Raw genomic sequence first — 20,536 nt, forward strand, 5'->3', positions numbered from 1 at the left:
ACTGAGTGTTGCACAGAGCCGCATGTGTGAATGAATGGAGCGCGGTTAGTGTGTGTGTGTGTGTGTGTGTGTGTGTGCGTGCATGCATGAGTGCTAACCTGTCCAGTGAAGAAGGCAGATGTTCAGACACTCACTGGGCTGATAGCGCCCTTGACCCTCAGGGTACAGGACCTGTATGGGGCTGGGCCTCTTATCTGTCATGTTGCTTTGCTTTGACACTTGGCACCTGGGCTCTTATCTTCGGTGGCGGGGAGTAACAAAGTACAAATACTTAGTTATCACGCTTAAGAGTATGTTTCCAGGTATGTGCTCTTCACGCGGGTGCACGTTTTTTTCTGCTGACTTCACTCAAACTCAAAAATAAGCTTGTTACTTTTTTCGCTAATGATGACGATACAAAAAAAAACAAAAAGAGAGAGAGCGGCGGAAGCGGGGATCGTTAACAATGACATTAACAGAGAAGAAACAAGAGATTCTGAGAAGCAAGGCCTCATTTCAGAGAAGTGTTGTTGGGTGTGCCAGCCTAAAAACCATGGCGATGAAAAATTCTCCATGTGACGTGAAAAAAACTTCTTTTTTTTTTCCTCCGTGACAAATTTTCAAAAAGACTTTTGTACTTTAGGATATTTCAGTCAGTCATTCTCATTCTAAGCGACTCGACTTAAGGGCCACTCTGCTTAGACAAAATACAAAGGCAGGGATGGAAATCAAAAATTGACTCTGAGAACCAGTGATTCAGTTCTTGGAACCGCTCGCTTGCTTATCAATTCCTTGAGGAAATTCCCCCCCCCCCCCCCCCCAAAAAAAAGGAAACCATTTGTGTTATTTCATTCCCTCATCTCATGTGTCTGGATAAGATAATTGATAAGGAATCGGCTCATGTGTCAGGACTGGAATGGCCAAAACCTTCTCATCTCTCAAAATAAGGGCTCTTCAGATTGCAACGTTTGATTCTGAACTTTCCTTTCCTCACCTAAGAGAACAATGGCTTCTTACTCTCACACGCGCACGCGTGAAGTATACTCATACAAGTGGAGATGGAGTCCATCGTGGTTCATCATTCCCAGACTCCTCACCCCTCTGCCACAAATTAGCCCAGCCATTGTTCGACATGAGCACACAATTAAAGGAGCGTAAGAAGAAAGAAGGAAGGAAGGAAGGAAGGAAAGAAGGAAGGAAGGAGAGCAGGATGGAACTGGAGGCTAATTGACAGAGGGTGACTGAGCTCGGGGCTGGAAGGACAGGGTGGCGGTGGTGGTTAGTGGGGGTGACAAGCCGCGGACGGGCAGATTAAAGGGAGGGAGGAGGGACACAAAGAGGAGGCGACGGGGGGATGGAGCCAAAACTGGCAACCCTGCTTCAACTGCCAAACGCTGTCTCGAGGTGGCTGTGACAGGGAGAGGACATGCCAGAGGGAGACGAATAGAAGCTCGGGAATTCTCGGCACTTTTTGTCATGGGACCTCGGGGGTCGAGCAAGTGCCACCGGCGCCACTAGTCAAGCAGTAGAGGAGGGAAGACACACCGCTGGAAGCGGCACAAGCCACGAGGCTTCTTCGAGGCAACAGGAGGAGACGCAAGAAGAAGAAGAAGGCGGCGAGGGGGATCGGGGGGACACATCCGCGGTGCAAAAGGAGCGTTTCCACCGACGAGATTCCGCTGACCTCGTAGGGCCAGAGAGATGAAGAGACCTCACGATTACAGCTCAGAGTCGGACACGGACGAGCTGATCGATGTGGGACAAGAGGACGGCTACTGGTGAGCATCCCCGCCGCGTGCCCGAAAAAGGGAAACCCAAGTGCATGTGGAATTGACAGAACATAAGGAAAAAAAAGACGAGGCCCGCGAATCCATTTGACTCAATTTGCCGAGTTATGATGTTATGTCATGTCAAAAGCACAGAACGTAATAATCGGAATTAACAGTTCACAATTTTTTTGTAATTCCTCTAACTCATTCAAATCAGCTATTTTCAGGCCCTCCTTTACTCGAAACAATAGCGGACACAAAACTTTTTTGGCTGGGATTGAATGTCTGCATTCAAAAAAAAAAGTTTCTGGGAATGACTATTAATTGCACATATAGCACGCTTTTTGATTTTCCATTCATGGTGCGAATTACTCCAATTAATTTCACACTTTTTTTTATGCACTTGACAAGATGAACACCTTCAGATTTGGAGTTCATTTCCCGAAAGCAAACGCAAGCAGAAGCTTGACTGATGAACACCGCTCCATCGAACAATTTGGTGTTACCGTTAAACGGCGTAATTTGCATACAATCAAATGCGCGTCTCTTGATCATTCGCAGAAATGATGATACTTTTGCCACCGAGCTGCACGATCAAATATGTCAATTATTTCATTGATGTGTTGAGGCTTTATTTTCAACATTTGAAAGTTGAATAATATAAGAATTCACTCACAAACCACACAAGATAATAAAATCCAATACTGTGTGTAAAATATTTGGAGTCACTTGGGTAGCTCACGACCCAATAAACACACACACACACACACACACACACACACACACACACACACACACACACACACACACACGGTTGCAGGCAGCAAATTTTTCGAAACGTGATGTACTTCATAATGCAACTACAAAACAGATACACTATCTCTGCGACTGGAAAATAAATATTGATACAGGCAGAATTTCTGACACAGTACTTATGGTAGAATGCGGTGCATTAAATGTTCAGTCATAGGACAAGATCAAATAAAACTCATGAAATCAGTTTCACATGAAGAGAAACCGCCTGAAGCGTTTCTGAAATGGAAGCATGTCGTCAGACATTTTTACGCGTTGTTCAAATTGTCAACATGAGGGCTCAAAGGCTGTGAGATTGAAGACGCTGACTCACAGAGAGAGAAAGAAGAAAAGAGAAGTTTTCAAAAGAAACATCAGGCAACGAGACCGCCGCGTTGTCACACACAAACCCATCCGTGTTTATTGTGTCAGTGCGTGTTTGGAGTCGCAGGAATTCTGACGACGTCAGCAGCCAGTACGTGGCATGAAAGACGGCCCCCGGGTCAAGCAAATTTCTGCGTGACGTGCCCTTTCAAGTGGGAGCCATCAAACGGCATCCTAAGCAAAAACACACGACCCAAATTGGCAGCGTCGAAATCGAATAAAAAGACAATAGGGAGAATGATGGCGCTCTCAGCGGCAGGTCCGGGCGCAAACAAACATTGGCGGGGCGTAACCATCTCGGCTTGGGGCCCATGGGAGCCGGCCTACGGCCTGCGGGCTGCAACATCATCTTGGCAAACTGCATTCATACGGACGGAATGTCGACCCGCGTGCGATCTGACATCGCAAACACACACTTGTGCGGCAAATGTCCCCGCGAGGTCTGACGTTTCCTTCTGCCTCTGTGCTACATGAAAGAATGGTAACCGTAACAAGATGTCGACTCACCATATATTCTGATGTGTGATATGCAGCCCAGTCACCGGGTCCATGTCCCCTGGCAGCACATCACAGATTTTGGCGCGAAAGAAGAGAAGAGGGGTGAGTGCATCAAAGCCCGAGTGCAATTGAACGCCGCTGTCCTTAAAAAAAAGTTCTGCATCTTGCACTTTTCCCAACTCCGTTTCAACCCCCAGTTTCATATTGGTACCCTATTTGCCAATTTCTGAAAAATTCAACATTCACTTTTATTTTATTGGGTAGTCTTTTTTTAAGCATCCTGCGATACCGAAAGCTAGCGCCAATGCGGCGTTTCTAATTGGGAAAGTAGCACAGTTGTAAGATGGATGCTGCGGTGAGACATCTCAACTGAGAGACAGGCTTTGTAAATCGAGGGGAGGAGCTAAATTTAGCCTGGGTTGTTATGGAGATGCTTCTTTCGAGGCATACGGACACGTCCACTTACAGTGCATCTGTATGGAATTTTAGGGTATTTTAAAGGACCATTTTTTTTTCTACGTGAGTTTGAGATTATTTTTTTGAGAGGGGGGGCGGGGGGCGTGTCCATTGCCTGCTGTTGTTTCGTCGGTCTACTAATTTTGGTTTCTGTGTGTTTTCCGGAGAAGACCTCCTTCAGATTTTAGATTGGCTAAAACGCCTCAGAGTTTTGAGTTATAGTGCCACCATTTGCTCTGGCAAGCACTTGTCCGACTGCAAAAATATGTTGAGGCCAAGAAATTTTGCTTGCCACGCCACTGCTGTGAAATGAGAGGGTGTTGTTTTTTTTTTTTTTTGACAGTGGGGTCAAAATAATATAACGATATTCAAATGGTCTAAAAATCCTTCTACCCTCCATTAGATCATTGAGAAGCGGCGCAGGGACCGCATCAACCACAGTCTGTCGGAGCTAAGGAGGCTGGTACCAAGCGCTTTTGAGAAACAGGTGACAACTCAAGCCAAATGGTTGTTTATGTTGCAAACATTTTGATCAACGGCACCATCAGTTTTGTAAATTGTCGACATACAATCGCACTGCTCTGTTTTAGACCAGTTTCATTTCTGAATGACCTGCTTTTTTTTTGGGAGGGGGTGGGGGGTGTTAAAATCCAGGCCTCTAGCTGTTGATTTTTACATGACACAATTCATCGAGCCTCGCTGGAGGTCTGGAGTACTTGATCAAATGAAATCACTGAGGACTTTCTGTTCCGTTCTCTCCAGGGCTCGTCAAAGTTGGAGAAAGCCGAGATTCTGCAAATGACTGTGGACCATCTCAAACTTTTGCATGCCATGGGAGGGAAAGGTACAATTTCTTCTTTGTATTGACCCTCAAATGCTCGGTGTAACGGCTTCTCCTTTGACAATTGTCCCCCACTCGGTTCCAGGTTACTTTGATGCGAGGGCTCTGGCGGTGGACTACAGGACTCTGGGTTTCAGGGAGTGCGTCGGAGAGGTGGTCCGGTACCTCAGCTCCCTCGAAGGAGAGTCTCCAGACCCGATAGGCGCCCGCCTGGTCACCCATCTCTCCCACTGCGCAAGCGAGCTGGACCCACTGCTTCTTCAGTCGCCCCCGAGCTCCGCTTTGCCCTTCCCTCCTTGGCCCTGGGTGTCCTTCCCCCAGATGTCGGCCTCGTCCTCGCCGCCATTCCCCAGCGGACGACGGGATCTCTCCTTGATGGGAAGCTATCCGCCGGCCGCAGCCCTACGTCTCGCGCCGCTGGCCGGCTGCCAACGGGGGGCGCCGCCCCTGCTGGCTCCCGCGGCTCTCGCTACCGTTCGCAGGCTGCCATCCCCCGCGCCATCTCCGTCCTCGGGCCCCCCGAGGCTGGCGCAGATGTCTCCGCGGAGCACCTCCAGGAACTCACCCCTTCCGCCCGCCCCTTCCGCTTCCTCTCCAACCAGCGCGCCGCCACTCGTCTCTTTCAGACCCTTTGCTCCTCTGGTGTCTTCCACAGTCCAGCGTCGGGGCATCGTTGGATCGGGCAAGTCAGCTCAAGGATGGGCGACCGAAATTGGAGCTTTTTGAGGCCCGTCTTTTTTCAAAAAACGAAATGACCCGCCCGTGGGACACCAAAAGCCGATGTAGCAAATGATGCGGGCGATCGAAGGACATTTAAGGACCGTCTCTTTCTTTCAAGAACTCTACAAGCCATATCAGACTGAAAGTTTCAGATAATCGCCAGCAAAAAGTATGGAGGAATGATGAAGACAACATTTGTGAGCAAATGGACGACCTTGATTGTCAAATAGAATGTTCAACAGAGTCGTATGTTTAACAGAAAAGAATGCTTTTTCAGCTGGGTTGTCTGTATTAGTTTCCAAATCAATGAGACAGAAAATGATGGGAAAAGAAGAGGGGGGGGGGGGGGGGGGACAGGACATAAAAAAGAAGTGCCTTTACCTTTTGGTTGTGTATTTTGCTGTCGTTCCCAAGAATGGGGGCGGCGGGGTGGTGGTAAGGGGGGGGGGTCTCCAGAGTTGCTGTCATGCAGGTTTTTGATTACGTGTGTTCTGTGACACACCTGATTCAAAAGCTGATCATTTGAATCAGGTGCGTTGCAGGAGGGACACCCCGAAAACAGGCACAGCACCCTTGTAGACCGGAGCTGGACACGCCCCTTTTGTAGCCTCATGTTTGGCTCCAATATTCCTTCCGAGTCCTTTTTCATTGTTATGATGACCTCTTTCTCAAAGTATTGTCACTTTTCTCTACGTCTTTTAAAATACCATAAAAAATGATGAACTCATTTCTAGAATGTTTCGACTTCTCCTCATTTCGTGATTTATTCTTTCACACATCTCACTCACATATCTGAATTGTAAAACAGTTATCGGTTCAAAGTGTTAACGTCAGGCCGTTAGCGGCTGGGAATGTTTCTCCAATCAATTCGATTGGGAGAGCCTCAATGACATCGGCAGAACTTTTCACGGCCGACTTGAATGGATGGTTTCTATCATGGCGACGTGTCTGGTAAGATCCCACTGGAGGCCCAGGTACAAAATGCAAGGGCAGCTACCGCCGCGAACGCCGTGACATTTACGTGAGCTATACGTCGCCCTCGTAGTGTTGGCCACAAAGAAATTGAATCGGGAACGGCCTCATTCGCATCGGCAAAGGACAGTCGGTATCCCCGGGGAGTGGACAATGTAGCGTGCAAAGCCGCCGCATTATCCTGTAATTATGTTTGCCCTCATATCAGCGTGTGTCCGCTTCTCCGTTGCCATTTTTATGCCCCCCCCCCCCCCCCCCCCCCAATCCTGCGGTCGCCCATACGGTTTGTCTGCGCCGGCTGTCTCCTCAACAACGGGCAAGGCACTGAGGATGAGACAGGGGGGATGCGGGCCGAAACAATGAAGAAGACTCCCAAAGGCTGCATTTGCCAAGCATGTGCGGCGGGAAGATGACAACTCCGGGGCGAGATGAGAGGAAGAGCGCGGATCCCGCAGGGGTCGGCAGGGACAGTGAGGGATGACGCCTCTCAAGTCGACGAGCGTAATTGTGTCGTGCCTCACGAAAACAGTCGCGAGGGGGATGAGAGGGACTTGTGTGCTTGCCGGAGAATGCTTTGATCTCCTCCGGGATGCGATGTCTGCGGTCTGCGGTCCAGAAATGTGTGTGTTCCGCAACGCGCGCTTTGTTTATTCGGGCCGGCGTGCTCGCGGGACAACGCCGCGCGCTCGTCGCCCCGAGTTCGTGCGCCTTCCGAAGGCTTTGTTTATGCGGAGCCGTGCGTGCGTATCATGCGAGTCTCGGTGGCCGGCGTCAGGACTGAACCGCTGCGGCGGCACGGTTCTCGTGCGAGGTCGGCCGGCGGTTGCACGAATGGGATTGCGGCGGAATGTTTGTGGAGGGCGCTCGCGCGCGCACACACGCACGGCGTCACTGGCAGCGTTCTGACTGGAGGAGCCAGAGTCACCACCGCAGCTTCCAGAGAGCACGACCACAGTCACACTGCACGGAGGTTCCCACGGGGGAGGGGAGCCAGGAAGACGCAGCGATCATTTGTGTGTGTGTGTGTGTGTGTGTCTCGGGCGTGTCTGTGAGAACAAATTAAAATGCAAGGCACCAGGATAGCAATAAAACGCCCCCCCCCCCCACACACACACACATCTGAAACAGAGAACATTTTTACTGCTGCGTGAAAATAAACTAAGACCGTTACATGCTTACTTACTAATTTGCAGTAAGTCATCATCTGTCTGCGCATTTGTTTGTGCGTGCATAAATAATCAAACACTCAGCACCAGGAGAATTGTTGTTGTCTTTCGCACCATTGGGGAAGAAAATTCCAAATATATTACTTTGATGCATGTACTTGCTGTTTTGGAGAAGAAAAAAAAACACAAAGCGGCACTGATGATACATCAGAAGACGAGGTTGTTGAATTTAAAAAAACAAACAAACTTGACTTGTGTTTTGCGGATTGCATTTCAAGGTCCCAAAATAAAACAGAAACCAATCTTGTTTGTTTGAGTTGAGCAACCTCTGCTGCCAACAGAAAGCACAGTCCGAGTTTGCAACTTCAGCTGATTGACAACTTTGGTGTTCAAGAAGTGCAATGCCTGAAAACCAGACACGAGTTGGGGGAACAGAAAATGAAACCGTTTCTGGAACATTTATTTTGTGTTATTTCAGAAATGACAATTTCGATGCATTGGTCCCGTGATTGTCTAAATGCAGTTCCTCATGGTGAACCCAGACACCACATTGGTCAGTTTGCTCACCTTGGGAGGAGCCGGCATGGTGGTTAAGCGCTTGAGATAGCAGCGACGTCTGTCGGAAAGAAACCCGCGCGCGTGTCAATGTCATCGAGACAGGCGGGCGGTCAAAATACCGTAATACTGTACCGGTAAGCCAAGTCGTGGAAGCCGTCATCGACATAAGTGTAGAATTGACAATTTTGGTCGATGGAACACGTCTTCTGGCACGTTTCTGCGTCGTCCAACAACTCGAAGCGAATATCCGAACCTTGGAAATCGATGCCCTCAAGAGCCGCCTTTGCCCAGCCTGTTGGCGGGGAACAACGCGGTGAGCCAGCTGCCATTTCAACAGAAATGATGTCGGAATCGCCACGCGCGTGACATATTTCCATTCCCTCTTCTGATAATTGATCAAAGCAATCCTTCGTGTCGTTTTGTCCAAACTGCAAGGACATAGCTTTCCGAGGCAAACCGGGAAGCTCCCGCTAGGCTAGCCAAGTGCGTTCCATCAAACGGTTTGTTAACGTACGGCCTGAATTAGTAGCCTCAACGCTGCTATAGCAAAGCCGCACAATGATATGTCGAGAACATTTTTTTTTTTTTCTTTGAACGAGGCGATCACTGATTAGGAACACTCACCTGAATCTTGTTGACAGAAGTGCGTTGCTACGCCGGACGTTACACCTTCTTTGGCCTGGATCACGAGTTCATTGGGATTGTTTTTCAGACGACAGGTGAGGGAGTTGCTGCGCGGACGCATAGAATAAACTCCGGTATGTTGTTGGTTTTTGGGGATCATCGGAAAATGGGAATAATGATCAATTTATGATATGACAACCTCTCGAAAGAGAAGTAGGTACAGCGCGGATGAGCAGAGCACAATGCCAGACAATGCTCCGGTGTGCCAGCAAACTGTGACTCCAAGGCACCCCCAACGATGTCGGTGCTCGGAAAAAGTGTCACGGAGCATGCTAGGGCACGACAATGTACTTTGGTTAAAAGCATGGCGGCTTACGCGGCATTATCTTGGATGTACTGTAAATATTTTTTTCTTCTTACGCGTGTCAGAGGGCTCACTAAATTGGACACTGTGCGAGAAGCCAGACACCACGCCGGACTTTCTGTTTACGTTTAAGGTCCTCGGTAAAGTCCAGCTGAATTTCAGGTGGCATTTATACCTGGAAAAAAAAAGTGCTTTGGTTAAATGGTGAAGAAATGGAGAGCGATCGACTCACCTCGGCTCCATGCAACTTGATTTATTTACCTGTAATTCTCGGGCGTGAAGACGCCATTGATAAATGTAAAGAACTGGCAAAAGGGGTCTTTGGTGCACACTCGCTGACACTCTTCGTAGTCGCTTGTGAACAAGGTGCGGTAGTCTGACCCCCAAAAGTCCACATTTGGGTAGACGCGAGGCAGGCAAGGCTCTTGCGGACAGGAAAGACGGTTTCAAAAAAAGTGTTCGTGTACTTCAGAGTGAGTCACGTTTTGTGTCGAAAGAGGGAGCTTGCGTACGTGGGTTTGGGCCGCACGGTTTGAGAGAATACCCGGAGGTGACCCCACTGAGGACTTTCTGAACTTTGGGCTGTCCCGAGGGCGTAGACTTTAGGTAGCAGTAGAAGTGCCTGCAGAGAGATCCGGGAAAGCATTATTCCAACACTTACAACGAGTTAGGACATCGGATTCCTGGATGAACTGTCGCCAACCTTCACGAGTGAACTTTTGAACGCGAGAGCAGTCGTTCGGCAATCGCCGCTTGTTGCACAACTTGTTGTTCTCCAACAAGGAGTTGAAGGGCAAAATTGAAAACAGGTGTCGCACTCATGAAAGGACCAATAAAACTCCCGCTTCAATCATCCCCCTTCGTCATTCTGTTTGCATTTTGACATGAGATCAAGGCGAAACCTCGCGATTGACCAACAGACCCCCCCCCTCCCACCCCCACCCCGCCACCCCGGCCTTTGACTTGCTTCCAAGAACACGTTCTAAGTTGGAAGCGGCCATTAAAATGACACAAAATGGTCACCGTATGATATATTTACGTTCAGCTCCTTGTTTAAAAAAAAGAAAAGAAAAGAAGTTGCGCAAGGCCTACTGAAACACCAACATTTCACCCTCCCCCCCAAGCCCAATCTCCCCCATCTATTTTACATTGAGTAGCACGTGCGCTTTGAAACCTTTTATCGGTGGTCCAGTCAGCACGTACAAATGTAAAGAAGAGACAAGACGGGTGCTGCGTGCACAATTGCTGACAGTGGTGCACATCGGGAGAGTACTCGTGCTTGATGTCCGTTCCAGGAAAGTCGATATTCTCCAGCAATTCTCTTTGACATTCTACGAGAATGGGAGCGGGCGTGGGGGGGGGGGGGGGGGTTAACAACAAAAACAGCGCAGATGGAGACGACAAACCGCATGGACATAAAGATATTGTTATTACCTTGGCTGAATGAGAGACTCCACGTAGCGAGGACGCTTATGAGGAGAAAAAGCGCTTCCATTGTCTCTGTGGGTCAACCGTGCAAATGCTTATTTTGCACTAGCTCACGACCTCTCTGCCGAGTGGAGTTGACCCGTCCTGCGATTGGCTAACACGGTCTTGCGTAAAGCTCGCAGACATGAAAAAAATCAATTCAAACAACATTGGGGACAACTTGCACAGAACTTGGTTTGCTTAGCATATTTTAGAAAAAAAAAAAAAGGGTCAAAATATGTTAGCGATTCTCCATAATTGCAACCACAATTGTGTTGTCAGTTCCTGGCGGCTAAGTCCCATTCAACAGGTATCGATCGATTCTTCCTTTTGTAATGACAAGAATTGGACCACACAGGAGATACGAGGAAGATCCAGAAGCTGTTGGATGAAGTGCTGGCTCAAAAAAAAAAAAAAAAAAAAAAACCTCATCTCTCAAATAAGTGAAGGAAGCATGCCATGTTGCATGTTTTCTCATAAAAGTGGAAGTAGCATGTCACCCAAGCTATTGTAGTCGGACCTCGCTGCAACGTACCTGGAGGGACATGCTGAATCCGTACGTTACATCGGCGCGGCGGAAAGGACAACGATGTACGAGTCGGACAGTAGCGTTGCTAAGCAACGGGGGCGAATCCCGCGGCCTGCATTTTGTTCATAAGCAAGGTCGCGGTGCCAGTGAGCGGTTCGTTGTCGCGAAGGCCTCTTCACTATCTTGTGGGGAAAAAAAAAATCTGGCCGTCATCATGAAGTTTACGTTCTAAAGGTACTCGTTGGAAGCAAAATCGGCGAATGGAAAATGAAGTCCATGAAATCGGGACTTCAATTGATAGGTCACCTCCGGTGACCTTGAAAGAGAGCAACGGATGACTGCGCTTTTATTTGAAAGTGAGCTTTTATTGATTTTCACTTAAAGGTACAGGAAACTGCAAGAGTCACACGTTTTAAAGGAAGTAGAAGATGACATTTGACATGCAATGTGAAGAGCGCTCTTATTCACGTGATCGTTGCTCTGTAGAAAACCCCCCCCAAAAAACCTAACTTGTGATTTGGAGCTCTTTGAGCAGATCTTTTTTGACTTCCCAGTTTGTAGGCCATGTTTTTTTGATGCTGGGACGCTCCTTCAGCAAGTTGTGATATTGAGACAGTTTAGGGAAACGCTCAGGACACAACCTTGAATAAAAATAGGAAAAGTGTTACTTTTGTTTCCATTGATGTCGATATACAGTATATTTTTAACGTGTTGATTGTCACCACTCCCTTGACGCACTCACCCATAGTAGAAGGCATAGGCGATGTTTGGAAAAACGACTACATCAGCCAAGGAAAAAGTCTTTCCTGCCAGGAAAGGTCCCGTCTGTTGCAAAACGGCAAAGGCGGACAACAGAACAAATTCAAACCCCATTTTATGCAAAAAAAAAAAACAAAAAAACAAAGGCATCAAGGGTCAAGACCAGGGGTGGGCAAACTTTTTGGCTCGGGGGCCGCATTGACTTTTAAAATTTGAGAGAAGGGCCAGGTCAGCACCAGCTATGGTACATAAAAAAAAACTGCATTTGTTGACAGTCCATATCAAACATCAACAGAACAAAAGCATGAAAGTACGGTATTAATATACTTTTTTTAAATGACAAAAGTGTTGTTGATGACCTATTTTAGCCTGTGCATCGCTGCAGATGGGTTGTGATCAGACCGGTAGAAGTAGAGCGATACAGAGGTACTAGGTGGTCGAAAAGATTGCCCCGCCCCACCGTGTTCTGCAACGTCAAGTCAATGCGCCACCTGGCGGTGAAATGCCTGTCATTACAAGTCCAATTGAAATGAATGCAATCATTCACATCGAACCTTAACTGGAGACCAACCTTCGGCGGGCCGGATTAAAAAGACCAACGGGCCGGATTCGGCCCACGGGCCGTAGTTTGCCCGGCGCTGGTCAAGACTGTATTTTGTGCTTATCTTTTACCTTCAAGTACCCCTCCCACAGGCTGAGCTCGAGCGCCAGAGCATTCCTGTTCCTCTTCTTTGCAGACTCGTGCCTCTCCCCTTCTGGAACCTTCCAATCGTAATAGATGACATCACCTGCAAAATGTCAACAATTTTCGAGATCAGGTCAAACCGGACTGGTGAGATCTCGTGAGGGTGCGGACGCTCATTTCTGCATTTTATTTTCGTGTTTTTTCGACTGCAGTTTTGACGTAAAGGGTATTTTGTTTCATGAATTTGTACCAGCCTCTCAAAATCCAAACGCATTTTTGTATCATGTTTTTGTTGAAATAAGAAAAATCGCAATCTGTAATTATGCTATAAAAAAAATCATATGGTGATGACAATAATATATGCAATGTGAAATATTGCCACCAGATTTTTGTTTCAATTCAGTGGACGTTGGGCTGCTGCTTCTGGTGTTTGTGCCTTGGCCACCAGGCGGCGGCATAATACAAAGCGGTATTGTGTCAGTCTTAACTTCACATGAATTCCTAAAGCGGTCCAAATAATTGCGTCTTATGATTTGACTCAGCACTCCTCACATGTGATCCTGAGTTGGATTAACATCAGGGACCTTTTTTTTTTTTTTTTTGAACACGTCACAAGGGCAATGCTGTGTTTTGAACAGCCCCAAATCTCTCGGGGTGGCTCGCTGGTAACGAGCATCCCTCATGTTTGGGAAGGAAGAGCGCGTTGCGATGCCAACAGCGATGAACTTAGAAACAAAGGCGATCAAGCGTTAAATCACAAGATGTGATCAAGGGAAGTATGGAAACCTGTAAAATGAGTCCGATTCTTTGCATACCGAGCTTCTGGCCAAGTGGGACGGCCTCAAACACGCGCTGGTACATCAAGGCCTGTTCGTTGGGGCATGTTGGGATCAGCTCGTTTCCTTGCTTCTTGAACTTACTCTGTCACATGTTAAAGTAAAACAAAGTCAGGTTGTTGTTTTTTTGTTTTTTTTTGTGTCAGGAGCAATGTCGGCTGCCTCAGACATTGTTGAGTACACGCCCCGCGTTTTAAATGTGTTCTCAAGTTTATCTGAGGACAAGTCGTCATGTTGGCCTTAGTGGTGGGAAGCAACTTTGTTCGTGTACTCTTAAGTAGATTTGTCAGTACTTTACTGCCGTATTCATTCTTTGGACTATTACTCGCCTCATTTGCTAACCTGTGCCTCCGAATTCATAAATATATATAAATAGGAGAGAAGGCAAAGGTGGTGGAGTTTTTGGACTTAGAGGGTGGCAAATACCGAGGCAGCATTTGGAACAACGTGGTGGAACATGCACCAGGGAGCATTTTCGACAATGACGCAGCAGAAGTCAGTTCGTCCCTTCCGTGGCACCGTTTATGTGACTTGTTTGATGTTATCGCCTCCGGAAAGGGTTTGATTCTGTCTCTTCAAAAATTCAAATGTGAAAAATGTTGACAGGTTAGCTACCTTATCGATCGGTTTTTGTCAGTGTCTAATTTTGCATTTTTATTTCTTGTCGTTTTACAATGTTGGCAAAGACATGCCACTGAAAATCTTTGAATTTAACATCACCCCCCCCCCCCGCTCCCCAGCCCCCACCATCTTTAATCCTGTGCCAGTGATGTCCATGTTAAAAGTAAATTCAAAGCTTCTCTTTTTTGTCAAGTAAAGCATTTTATCTTTTTTATGAGAAATATTAAATAAGAGATCAACGATCTTGTGTGCATTTTTTCCACTTTGCGCCTCAGTATCAACATTGATATTGTAAATAATTGACCGTAAAAGTAAAAAAATATATATTAAAAAAAAAATATATATATATACAGTATATATAAATATATATATATATATTTTACTTTTGTACTTGCACACTGATAATTTTATTTATTTTTTTTTTTAACTGCAACCAATGTACTGTACTTAAATGTTCAAATTAAATTACCGGTAAATGAGGTTCTTTTTTTCCTCAGTGGCTGTACTTCATTTCGCCACTTTTTTGAATGGTTACTTTTTTTTTTTTTTTAACTTACACAAAATGATTTGAATTTGAAATTGCAACCGGTGTACTTTGCTTTGTACAATTGCTTTTGTTTTTCCTCCCAGCGGCTGCGCTTCATTTGCGTGACACCACTTTTGTGCACACAAGCAAAGTGCGCATTCGCTTCGCATTCAAAGGTTCGAAGGGCAACAATTTCAATCGAATCAATCGTCGTGCGACTATTGCTGCCACTTGTGGCCTTACCTCCAGATACATGCAGACGGCACATGACTCGTTGATGACCAGTTTCCCGTGATGGAAGGTCGGGAGCTTGCGCAAACCAAAACAGTTGAAACGGGTTACATAACACGCGTCGTCGTCGCATGCCAACGGCTCTTTGCAAGCGTACTTACTTGGCCCCTGGGGTTAATATCGAGCACCTTCTTCGACTTGTGCTCCATCTTCTCAAAGGAGAGTTGGTGGCTGTTGTAGTCGCGGAGATCTTTCTCCTCCAGGGCGATCATCACCCTCCAGCACGGAGGAGAGCCGGCGCCCCAGTACAGAGTCATTTCCTTGGCCATGCTCGGATTTGCAGCGAGGTCCGCAATCTGCACCGCTTGCCGAGTTGAATCGCGGCATGTACCGGATATATAATGAAGCGGGGGTGGGGGCACCTTGGGTTTGGGCGGAGAGGTGAGTCCCGACATGAATTGGCATGGTCACGCCCCCGTAATTAAACTCAACTAATATTTGATTGAAAAAATTATACTTCAATGCATTTTTATAGGATGGAATCCTTTTCAACGGTTGTGCTTGGTCTTTGATGTTTACGGCGGGGGTGGGGGCGCGCGCGGTCTGTTAAACATTTAAAAAAAAAAAAAAAAGGAACTTGACATCGCTCCAACTGATTATATTCCGACATATATTGCTATTGAGGATAATTATGTCCGTATTGTATTGCCTGTCGTGTTTTTTCGTGCAACGTCACGATGACTAAGCACTTTTTTTCCCTGGCCCGCTCTGCAGATGCGTGCACAATCGGTTATTTGTGCATAACTGAAAAAACAACTAAAACATCCAGAGGCGTGCGCCAAACTTCACCAGTCCAAAGAAAAAAAAATATCACATTTGATGACAAACACATTTTTTTTCAGATTTGCATCAAATGACTTTGCACACTTGTGGGACTGAATCGAATCTTTTTGCCCGCTACACAAAAGACAAAGTCATCTCGCAGAGCATGAACAATTATTGCTCCCAATTCGATGAGCTTTGTTTCATGGTTCAGCGCCGGTGCGGTACAATAAAGCCCATATCAACTTTCTGGTATCTATTGTCAAGAACAGATCGGGTTACAGTCGTTATTCCTTACGCAAGCCCCTCGGTGGAGTTTAACGATACTTCCGAGTGTCGCCTGACAAAGGACGATCCAATTTCGACGCTTTTCGTGACACAAGCGACGGCAGAATCAAACATGACTATCTGCCCACGTATCAAATATTAAGTTGAGCTCGTGTCGACATTTGAGAGAGAGAGAGAGAAAAAAAAAACAAGTCATCATGACAGCAAAAAGGACTGTTGTTGACACAACAAAAACCTGACTAGGCGTGGCGGCGATTTGAACTTTGGTGGGACAGTAGTCAACCTTCTTGTTTGGTCACGGATTCAACAGTGACTTGCAAAAAATGAAAACTGCACAATAATTCATTTTAAAGTGCTTCATTAGATTGAATCTTTTTCTTTCTTAATCTAAACAAAAATTTTGGCCTTTGAATGAACAAAATAGGCATAACTCTTTCCTTCCTATAGTGCAGAAATCACATTTGATCAGATGTCGTTCTAACAGTGCAAACGATATTTTGTTTTTCGAAGCCCGCGACAGGCTGCGGATGCTTGGCGACGTGGACCATCACATGTCTTTGAGTGTGTCTTCTCCCTTGGGGTGCTCCAGCCAGTGAGGAGGCCAGCTGGCTTTGATGCTGGGTCGATCCTTCAGCAGAGCGTAGTACGCGGCCACTTTGGGGTAACTCTCACCTGGCAACCTTCAAATACCAAAGAGGAGAAATTCTTGGTGTCAGACGGGAGCGAGAAAGAAACAATCCATTTGAGGGAGTGGAGACAATTACGTTTGAATTCAACTCATTCGGTACCAGCCAAATCTGGACCAAGTCTGAAAAGACGTTTAAAAACGTCTTTGGGAGTGAATGAGTTAAGAAGTGGAAATTCCTCCTGTTGGTGGTAGAACAATTGTACAAGTGCGCAAATGTCACTTGTCAATGAACGAATGAAATTGCCATTCAGAAAAGCCGCACTCTGTGCAAGCAAACTGCAGCCGGCGTGAAGCCTTTCGTCATCAGGACTCGTCAGTGACAATGTGCGGAACGAGCTGCGGCCGTTTGATGCTCTTTTGAGATCGGTCCAGTGACGGAGGCGTTAAAGTTCATCGTGTCAAGTGTGTCAAGCGTAGTGGGCATCATGCCCAGCCTCCCAACTCACCCGAATCGGAAAAGATTAGCAACAGTCGGGAAGACGATCACGTCAGCCAATGTGAAGGACGTTCCGGCCAGGTAGGATCCCGCCTGCGACGACGGGCGAAATGAAGCGAGCTTGACGCACAATCTGAACTAAGCTAGCGTTTTGCATTCCCACCGCGCTCACCTTGTCCAGGTAACCCTCCCACAGCCGCAGCTCCGCGGCCAGGGCTTGGCAGTTCCTCTTGACGGCGGAGGCACGTCTCTCGCCTTCAGGCACGTAATACTCGTAGTAGATAACGGCTCCTAAAAATAAGGTTTGGTCGCTAACGGGCTAATTCCAGAGGGAAGCTTTCCAACTGTGGCGCGTCATCAAGGTGAGGCTATTTAAGACTGGCGAAAATGATTTCAGATCTGTTTTAAGGGATCGTGAAAACAGTCCAAAGTTTACGCCGGGCCTCTTATTTAACGTCTGACCTAATTTGTCGTAGAAGGCCAGGCCCTCAAACACGCGCTGGTACATGAGGGCTTGTTCGGCGGGGCCGTCTGGGATCAGCTTGGTCCCCTGACTCTTGAACTGGCTCTGCAGTCAACAAGGCAAATGTTCAAAACAGGCCCACGCCTCAATGAACAACACCGACGTTTGGTCTTCTTTGTTTTGACTCACCTCCAGGTAAAAACAGGCTGCGTAGGATTCGTTCAAAATCTTGTCTCCATGTTTGAAAGAAGGAAGCTGAAAGAATCAATTTATTGAGCATGTCGACGGAAATTGCACAACAACCTACAGGGTGACAAATAGATGCGAATGAGCAGTTCATGTCACTCAATAGTCCTCGCGTTGACATTCAAACCAAAAGCTGGGCACAAAAGCAAATAAGGCGAGCGAAATTGTCTTTTTTTTCCCCACCTCTCCAATTGCGAGTATTTTCATTCAATCTTTCAGAGCAGGAAATATTTTGACGCATTACTTTGGGTCCCGTTCTTTTTTAACTTGCGCGTGCAACACATGAAATCATTTAGTCGTTGTATTTCTTACTGTCGATCCAAGCGCAGTGCTGATGCATCCAAACGTTGATAATGTTTCGGTGGTATTAAATATATCCAGGAATAAACTCGCTCTCCTTTTCTGATGAACAGTCTTTCTTTATGTGGTAGGCTCCTTGTAAAACATGTGAGAACCACCAGTTTGGCACCCAAAGTACGTCTTTGATTTTGAAATCCTCTTTTTTAATCGTCAATTTGGCAGTAAGCCCTTATTGTGTGTGTGTGTGTGTGTGGGGGGGGGGGGGGGGGACATGTATCGTGATGACATAACTTTTGCACAGATGCGCAGTTTTGCGTCCGACAAGCAAATAACAGGACCTCGACCCAGGCCGAATGATGATAGCTCTGCCTTTTTGATTTCGCACGAAGACGACAATTATTTTCAACCACTTGCATGCACGCTTGTTCTTACCTGTCCTCTGGGGTTTATAGCCAAAACCTCTGGTGACTTGTGTTCCAGCTTCTCGAAGGAGAGCAGCTTTTGCTTGTACCCTTGCAGCTTCTTCTCCTCCAGAGCTATCATCACCCTCCAGCAGGGAGCTGAGCCGGAGCCCCAAAAAAGTGTCATGTTCTCTGCGGCCATGACGGACGGACGGACTTGTTTTCGGAAAGTTGCTGCGTCGGACACGTCCACTGACTCCCGGAATGGCCTGGAAAAGATTAACTTCTTGCTCAATGTTTAATTCTTCGCCAGTATGACGGCGTTATACAAGATACTGACCTCTGGCGGACGAAAGTGTCACGAGCACGCGAGGAATCGTCTTCCTTTCCTGGGGCGCAACGGCTGCTGAGAATTATTATCCATATCTGATCCGCCTATTCCGACAAGGGGAGAGGGGAGGGGGCGGGGGGGGGGGGGGGTACCGCAGCCTGGCCCATCTGTTCTGTCTTCGGGCAGGCTGAATGATTGGCATGATAATTTTAGGTGCGTTACCGCCCCCTACTGGTAGTTTAAAGAACAATTCGGTTCAATTTGATGCACGCGCATCTTTGCCATCGCAACAGGTTTTACAATTAAACTCATTTTCTTGGTTACACACACACACACACACACACACACACACACACACACACACACACACACACACACACACACACACATTCCTATCTTTATTGTGGTTGGTGGGGAAGTGCACTGTTCACAAACAGCACATTAAAAGTGCATTTGAAAAATGCACTTCATACATAGTGAAATAAAATCAAAATGGCACATAACAGAATGGAATCATATGCCAACGCCCTCGCGCCTGCACACATAGTTTTATTTTTATTCTGGTAGCACATGTCCAAACAGCATTTCAAGTGAGACAATTGGACTTCATGGCCTGATATATTTCCCAGGTCGTTGAAGGGCCTTCATTCCCTTCAGCTTGATAACGTTTAAAGAAAAAAACAATCCTCCATTAAAATAATACTTCCCTCTACACAACCAAATCTACAGTTTCCATTTGTGTTTGATCGTATTTTACAGATTAGGCTCTTCTGTTTGTTTTGCTCCAACTATAATACAGCTTTCTACAGATATTATAAACACAACTTGAACTGCACTGCACGTGCACGCTACGAACACCGATGTAACAGGGCATGTACACGTCTTCGCTGCATGTCTTTCAAATACTTTAATAATTGTAAAAAAAAAAAGAAACAATCTTGTCTTTTTACACTTTACAAACAGTTCCTCGTAAATAAAAACCTCCTTTACCGTGAGAGTGACTTAGTAAAGGTGCAAAAAGCTTGAGCGTGAGACTGAGAGCTTTCAAATAAATACCGAGAACATTTCCGCCCCAAAACAGAAAAGTTAATTTTCTGCAACTCCGAGGAAGTTAACACATAAGAGAAGCAGGTGAGTGAAGCAATACAGCATTGTCCCTTTTGATCCGAGAAAGGCACACAGCCAATTGAAGAGCTTTCGTTGCCACGAGCGACCTTTTCAGGTTTGCCTTTCTCGCGGTGATTCTTGTCTTAAGGTACTTTGGAACTGGGTGCGAGTGATCAGTTTATCTTTGGGTCATACGTTCACAGCTTAAATAGGAGTCACGGTGACGTCATTAAATAACAGTTGTTTCGATTAGCGCTAGTGGCAGCGTCGCTTTTCCTCCTGGTCACGATGCCTCCTCTTTGTTCATCACACCCTCAGGAGGATTGTCTTTTGTGCAGCATTCAAACAAACAAACAAAAACAAAAAAAAACAACACTGACTCCAGCGCTCAGACACATCCGGCAAGGTTAGCAGCTGACAGAAACCAGGAGCTTCTGCTTGGCGCAACAAGTAGACTGTGTAGCAAAGGCAGCCGGCGGGGTGAAGGGCAGAGACCGGGTTGCCGACGGCAACCAGGACAGACCGCCGGAGGGGCGCGGATTACACTTGCGGCTCGCCGGACTCGGTCAAACCCAACGCCAACGCTTCTTCCGGGGTCAAACCGTTCTTCAGGGTCCGCCTCACTGAAAGAAGAGGAAAATTCACGTCGAGTCTTACCGGCGAAGAGCGCGGATACA

General features: G+C 46.9%; 5 protein-coding genes across 10 annotated transcripts in view; 1 reads left to right on the forward strand and 4 right to left on the reverse strand.

The window, feature by feature from the left end:
- Positions 1-1,335: 1,335 nt before the first annotated feature.
- heyl (hes related family bHLH transcription factor with YRPW motif like) lies at positions 1,336-5,762 on the forward strand. Its single transcript, XM_086137656.1, has 5 exons — positions 1,336-1,757; positions 3,458-3,524; positions 4,282-4,365; positions 4,641-4,722; positions 4,805-5,762. The coding sequence occupies exons 1-5, from the start codon at positions 1,681-1,683 to the stop codon at positions 5,443-5,445; spliced, it is 951 nt and encodes a 316-aa protein (XP_085993782.1). The 5' UTR covers positions 1,336-1,680; the 3' UTR covers positions 5,446-5,762.
- Positions 5,763-8,021: 2,259 nt separating this feature from the next.
- On the reverse strand, positions 8,022-11,322 carry LOC147190478 (coagulation factor XI-like). Of its 2 annotated transcripts, none has more exons than XM_086136463.1 (9): positions 10,558-11,322; positions 10,327-10,454; positions 9,636-9,745; positions 9,385-9,547; positions 9,180-9,298; positions 8,959-9,091; positions 8,760-8,866; positions 8,268-8,427; positions 8,022-8,193 (listed from the first exon to the last, which is right to left on the reverse strand). In XM_086136463.1, the coding sequence occupies exons 2-9, from the start codon at positions 10,383-10,385 to the stop codon at positions 8,091-8,093; spliced, it is 954 nt and encodes a 317-aa protein (XP_085992589.1). In that variant the 5' UTR covers positions 10,386-10,454; positions 10,558-11,322; the 3' UTR covers positions 8,022-8,090. The 2 variants fall into 2 exon arrangements, with proteins under 2 accessions (XP_085992589.1, XP_085992588.1); XM_086136462.1 differs by having other exon boundaries at positions 10,298-10,454.
- A 141-nt stretch (positions 11,323-11,463) lies between these two features.
- Positions 11,464-15,167, reverse strand: LOC147190479 (glutathione S-transferase A-like). The gene is made up of 6 exons (XM_086136464.1): positions 14,939-15,167; positions 14,790-14,855; positions 13,379-13,484; positions 12,551-12,666; positions 11,862-11,944; positions 11,464-11,760 (listed from the first exon to the last, which is right to left on the reverse strand). Exons 1-6 carry the CDS (start codon positions 15,104-15,106, stop codon positions 11,625-11,627), a joined length of 675 nt encoding a protein of 224 aa, XP_085992590.1. The 5' UTR covers positions 15,107-15,167; the 3' UTR covers positions 11,464-11,624.
- Positions 15,168-16,228: 1,061 nt separating this feature from the next.
- On the reverse strand, positions 16,229-18,883 carry LOC147190480 (glutathione S-transferase A-like). Its single transcript, XM_086136465.1, has 7 exons — positions 18,762-18,883; positions 18,453-18,690; positions 17,664-17,729; positions 17,474-17,579; positions 17,184-17,302; positions 17,022-17,104; positions 16,229-16,567 (listed from the first exon to the last, which is right to left on the reverse strand). The coding sequence occupies exons 2-7, from the start codon at positions 18,621-18,623 to the stop codon at positions 16,435-16,437; spliced, it is 678 nt and encodes a 225-aa protein (XP_085992591.1). The 5' UTR covers positions 18,624-18,690; positions 18,762-18,883; the 3' UTR covers positions 16,229-16,434.
- A 398-nt stretch (positions 18,884-19,281) lies between these two features.
- The window catches only part of fhod3a (formin homology 2 domain containing 3a), a 35,933-nt gene continuing 34,678 nt past the window's right edge, over positions 19,282-20,536 (reverse strand). For all 5 annotated transcript variants that reach the window (XM_086136471.1, XM_086136469.1, XM_086136468.1 and 2 more), the window contains one exon: positions 19,282-20,482. In XM_086136471.1, the coding sequence (XP_085992597.1) occupies positions 20,400-20,482 (83 nt within the window). In that variant the 3' untranslated portion in view covers positions 19,282-20,399. The remainder of the gene's footprint in view (positions 20,483-20,536) is intronic.

Source organism: Hippocampus guttulatus, chromosome 18 (assembly GCF_054856545.1).
Source record: "Hippocampus guttulatus isolate MCC_2025c chromosome 18, RoL_Hgut_1.0, whole genome shotgun sequence".
Taxonomy (NCBI): Eukaryota; Metazoa; Chordata; class Actinopteri; order Syngnathiformes; family Syngnathidae; genus Hippocampus; species Hippocampus guttulatus.

Bases quoted from the DNA above. Each gene is read 5' to 3' on its own strand.
- heyl (XM_086137656.1), top strand. From the start codon at position 1,681: ATGAAGAGACCTCACGATTACAGCTCAGAGTCGGACACGGACGAGCTG. The intron at 3,525-4,281 runs GTGAGTGCATCA...ACCCTCCATTAG, and splicing joins CGCGAAAGAAGAGAAGAGGG to ATCATTGAGAAGCGGCGCAG. The intron at 4,366-4,640 runs GTGACAACTCAA...CGTTCTCTCCAG, and splicing joins CAAGCGCTTTTGAGAAACAG to GGCTCGTCAAAGTTGGAGAA.
- LOC147190478 (XM_086136462.1), bottom strand. From the start codon at position 10,618: ATGGAAGCGCTTTTTCTCCTCATAAGCGTCCTCGCTACGTGGAGTCTC. The intron at 10,455-10,557 runs GTAATAACAATA...CCATTCTCGTAG, and splicing joins GAGTCTCTCATTCAGCCAAG to AATGTCAAAGAGAATTGCTG. The intron at 9,746-10,297 runs GTTTCAAAGCGC...ATCTCTCTGCAG, and splicing joins GACTGGACCACCGATAAAAG to GCACTTCTACTGCTACCTAA.
- LOC147190479 (XM_086136464.1), bottom strand. From the start codon at position 15,106: ATGGCCAAGGAAATGACTCTGTACTGGGGCGCCGGCTCTCCTCCGTGC. The intron at 11,945-12,550 runs GTAAAAGATAAG...GTTTTGCAACAG, and splicing joins TGTGGGAGGGGTACTTGAAG to ACGGGACCTTTCCTGGCAGG. The intron at 11,761-11,861 runs GTGAGTGCGTCA...TTTTTATTCAAG, and splicing joins GCCTATGCCTTCTACTATGG to GTTGTGTCCTGAGCGTTTCC.
- LOC147190480 (XM_086136465.1), bottom strand. From the start codon at position 18,623: ATGGCCGCAGAGAACATGACACTTTTTTGGGGCTCCGGCTCAGCTCCC. The intron at 17,730-18,452 runs GTAAGAACAAGC...TGATTCTTTCAG, and splicing joins CTATAAACCCCAGAGGACAG to CTTCCTTCTTTCAAACATGG. The intron at 16,568-17,021 runs GTGAGTTGGGAG...TGGTATTTGAAG, and splicing joins GCTAATCTTTTCCGATTCGG to GTTGCCAGGTGAGAGTTACC.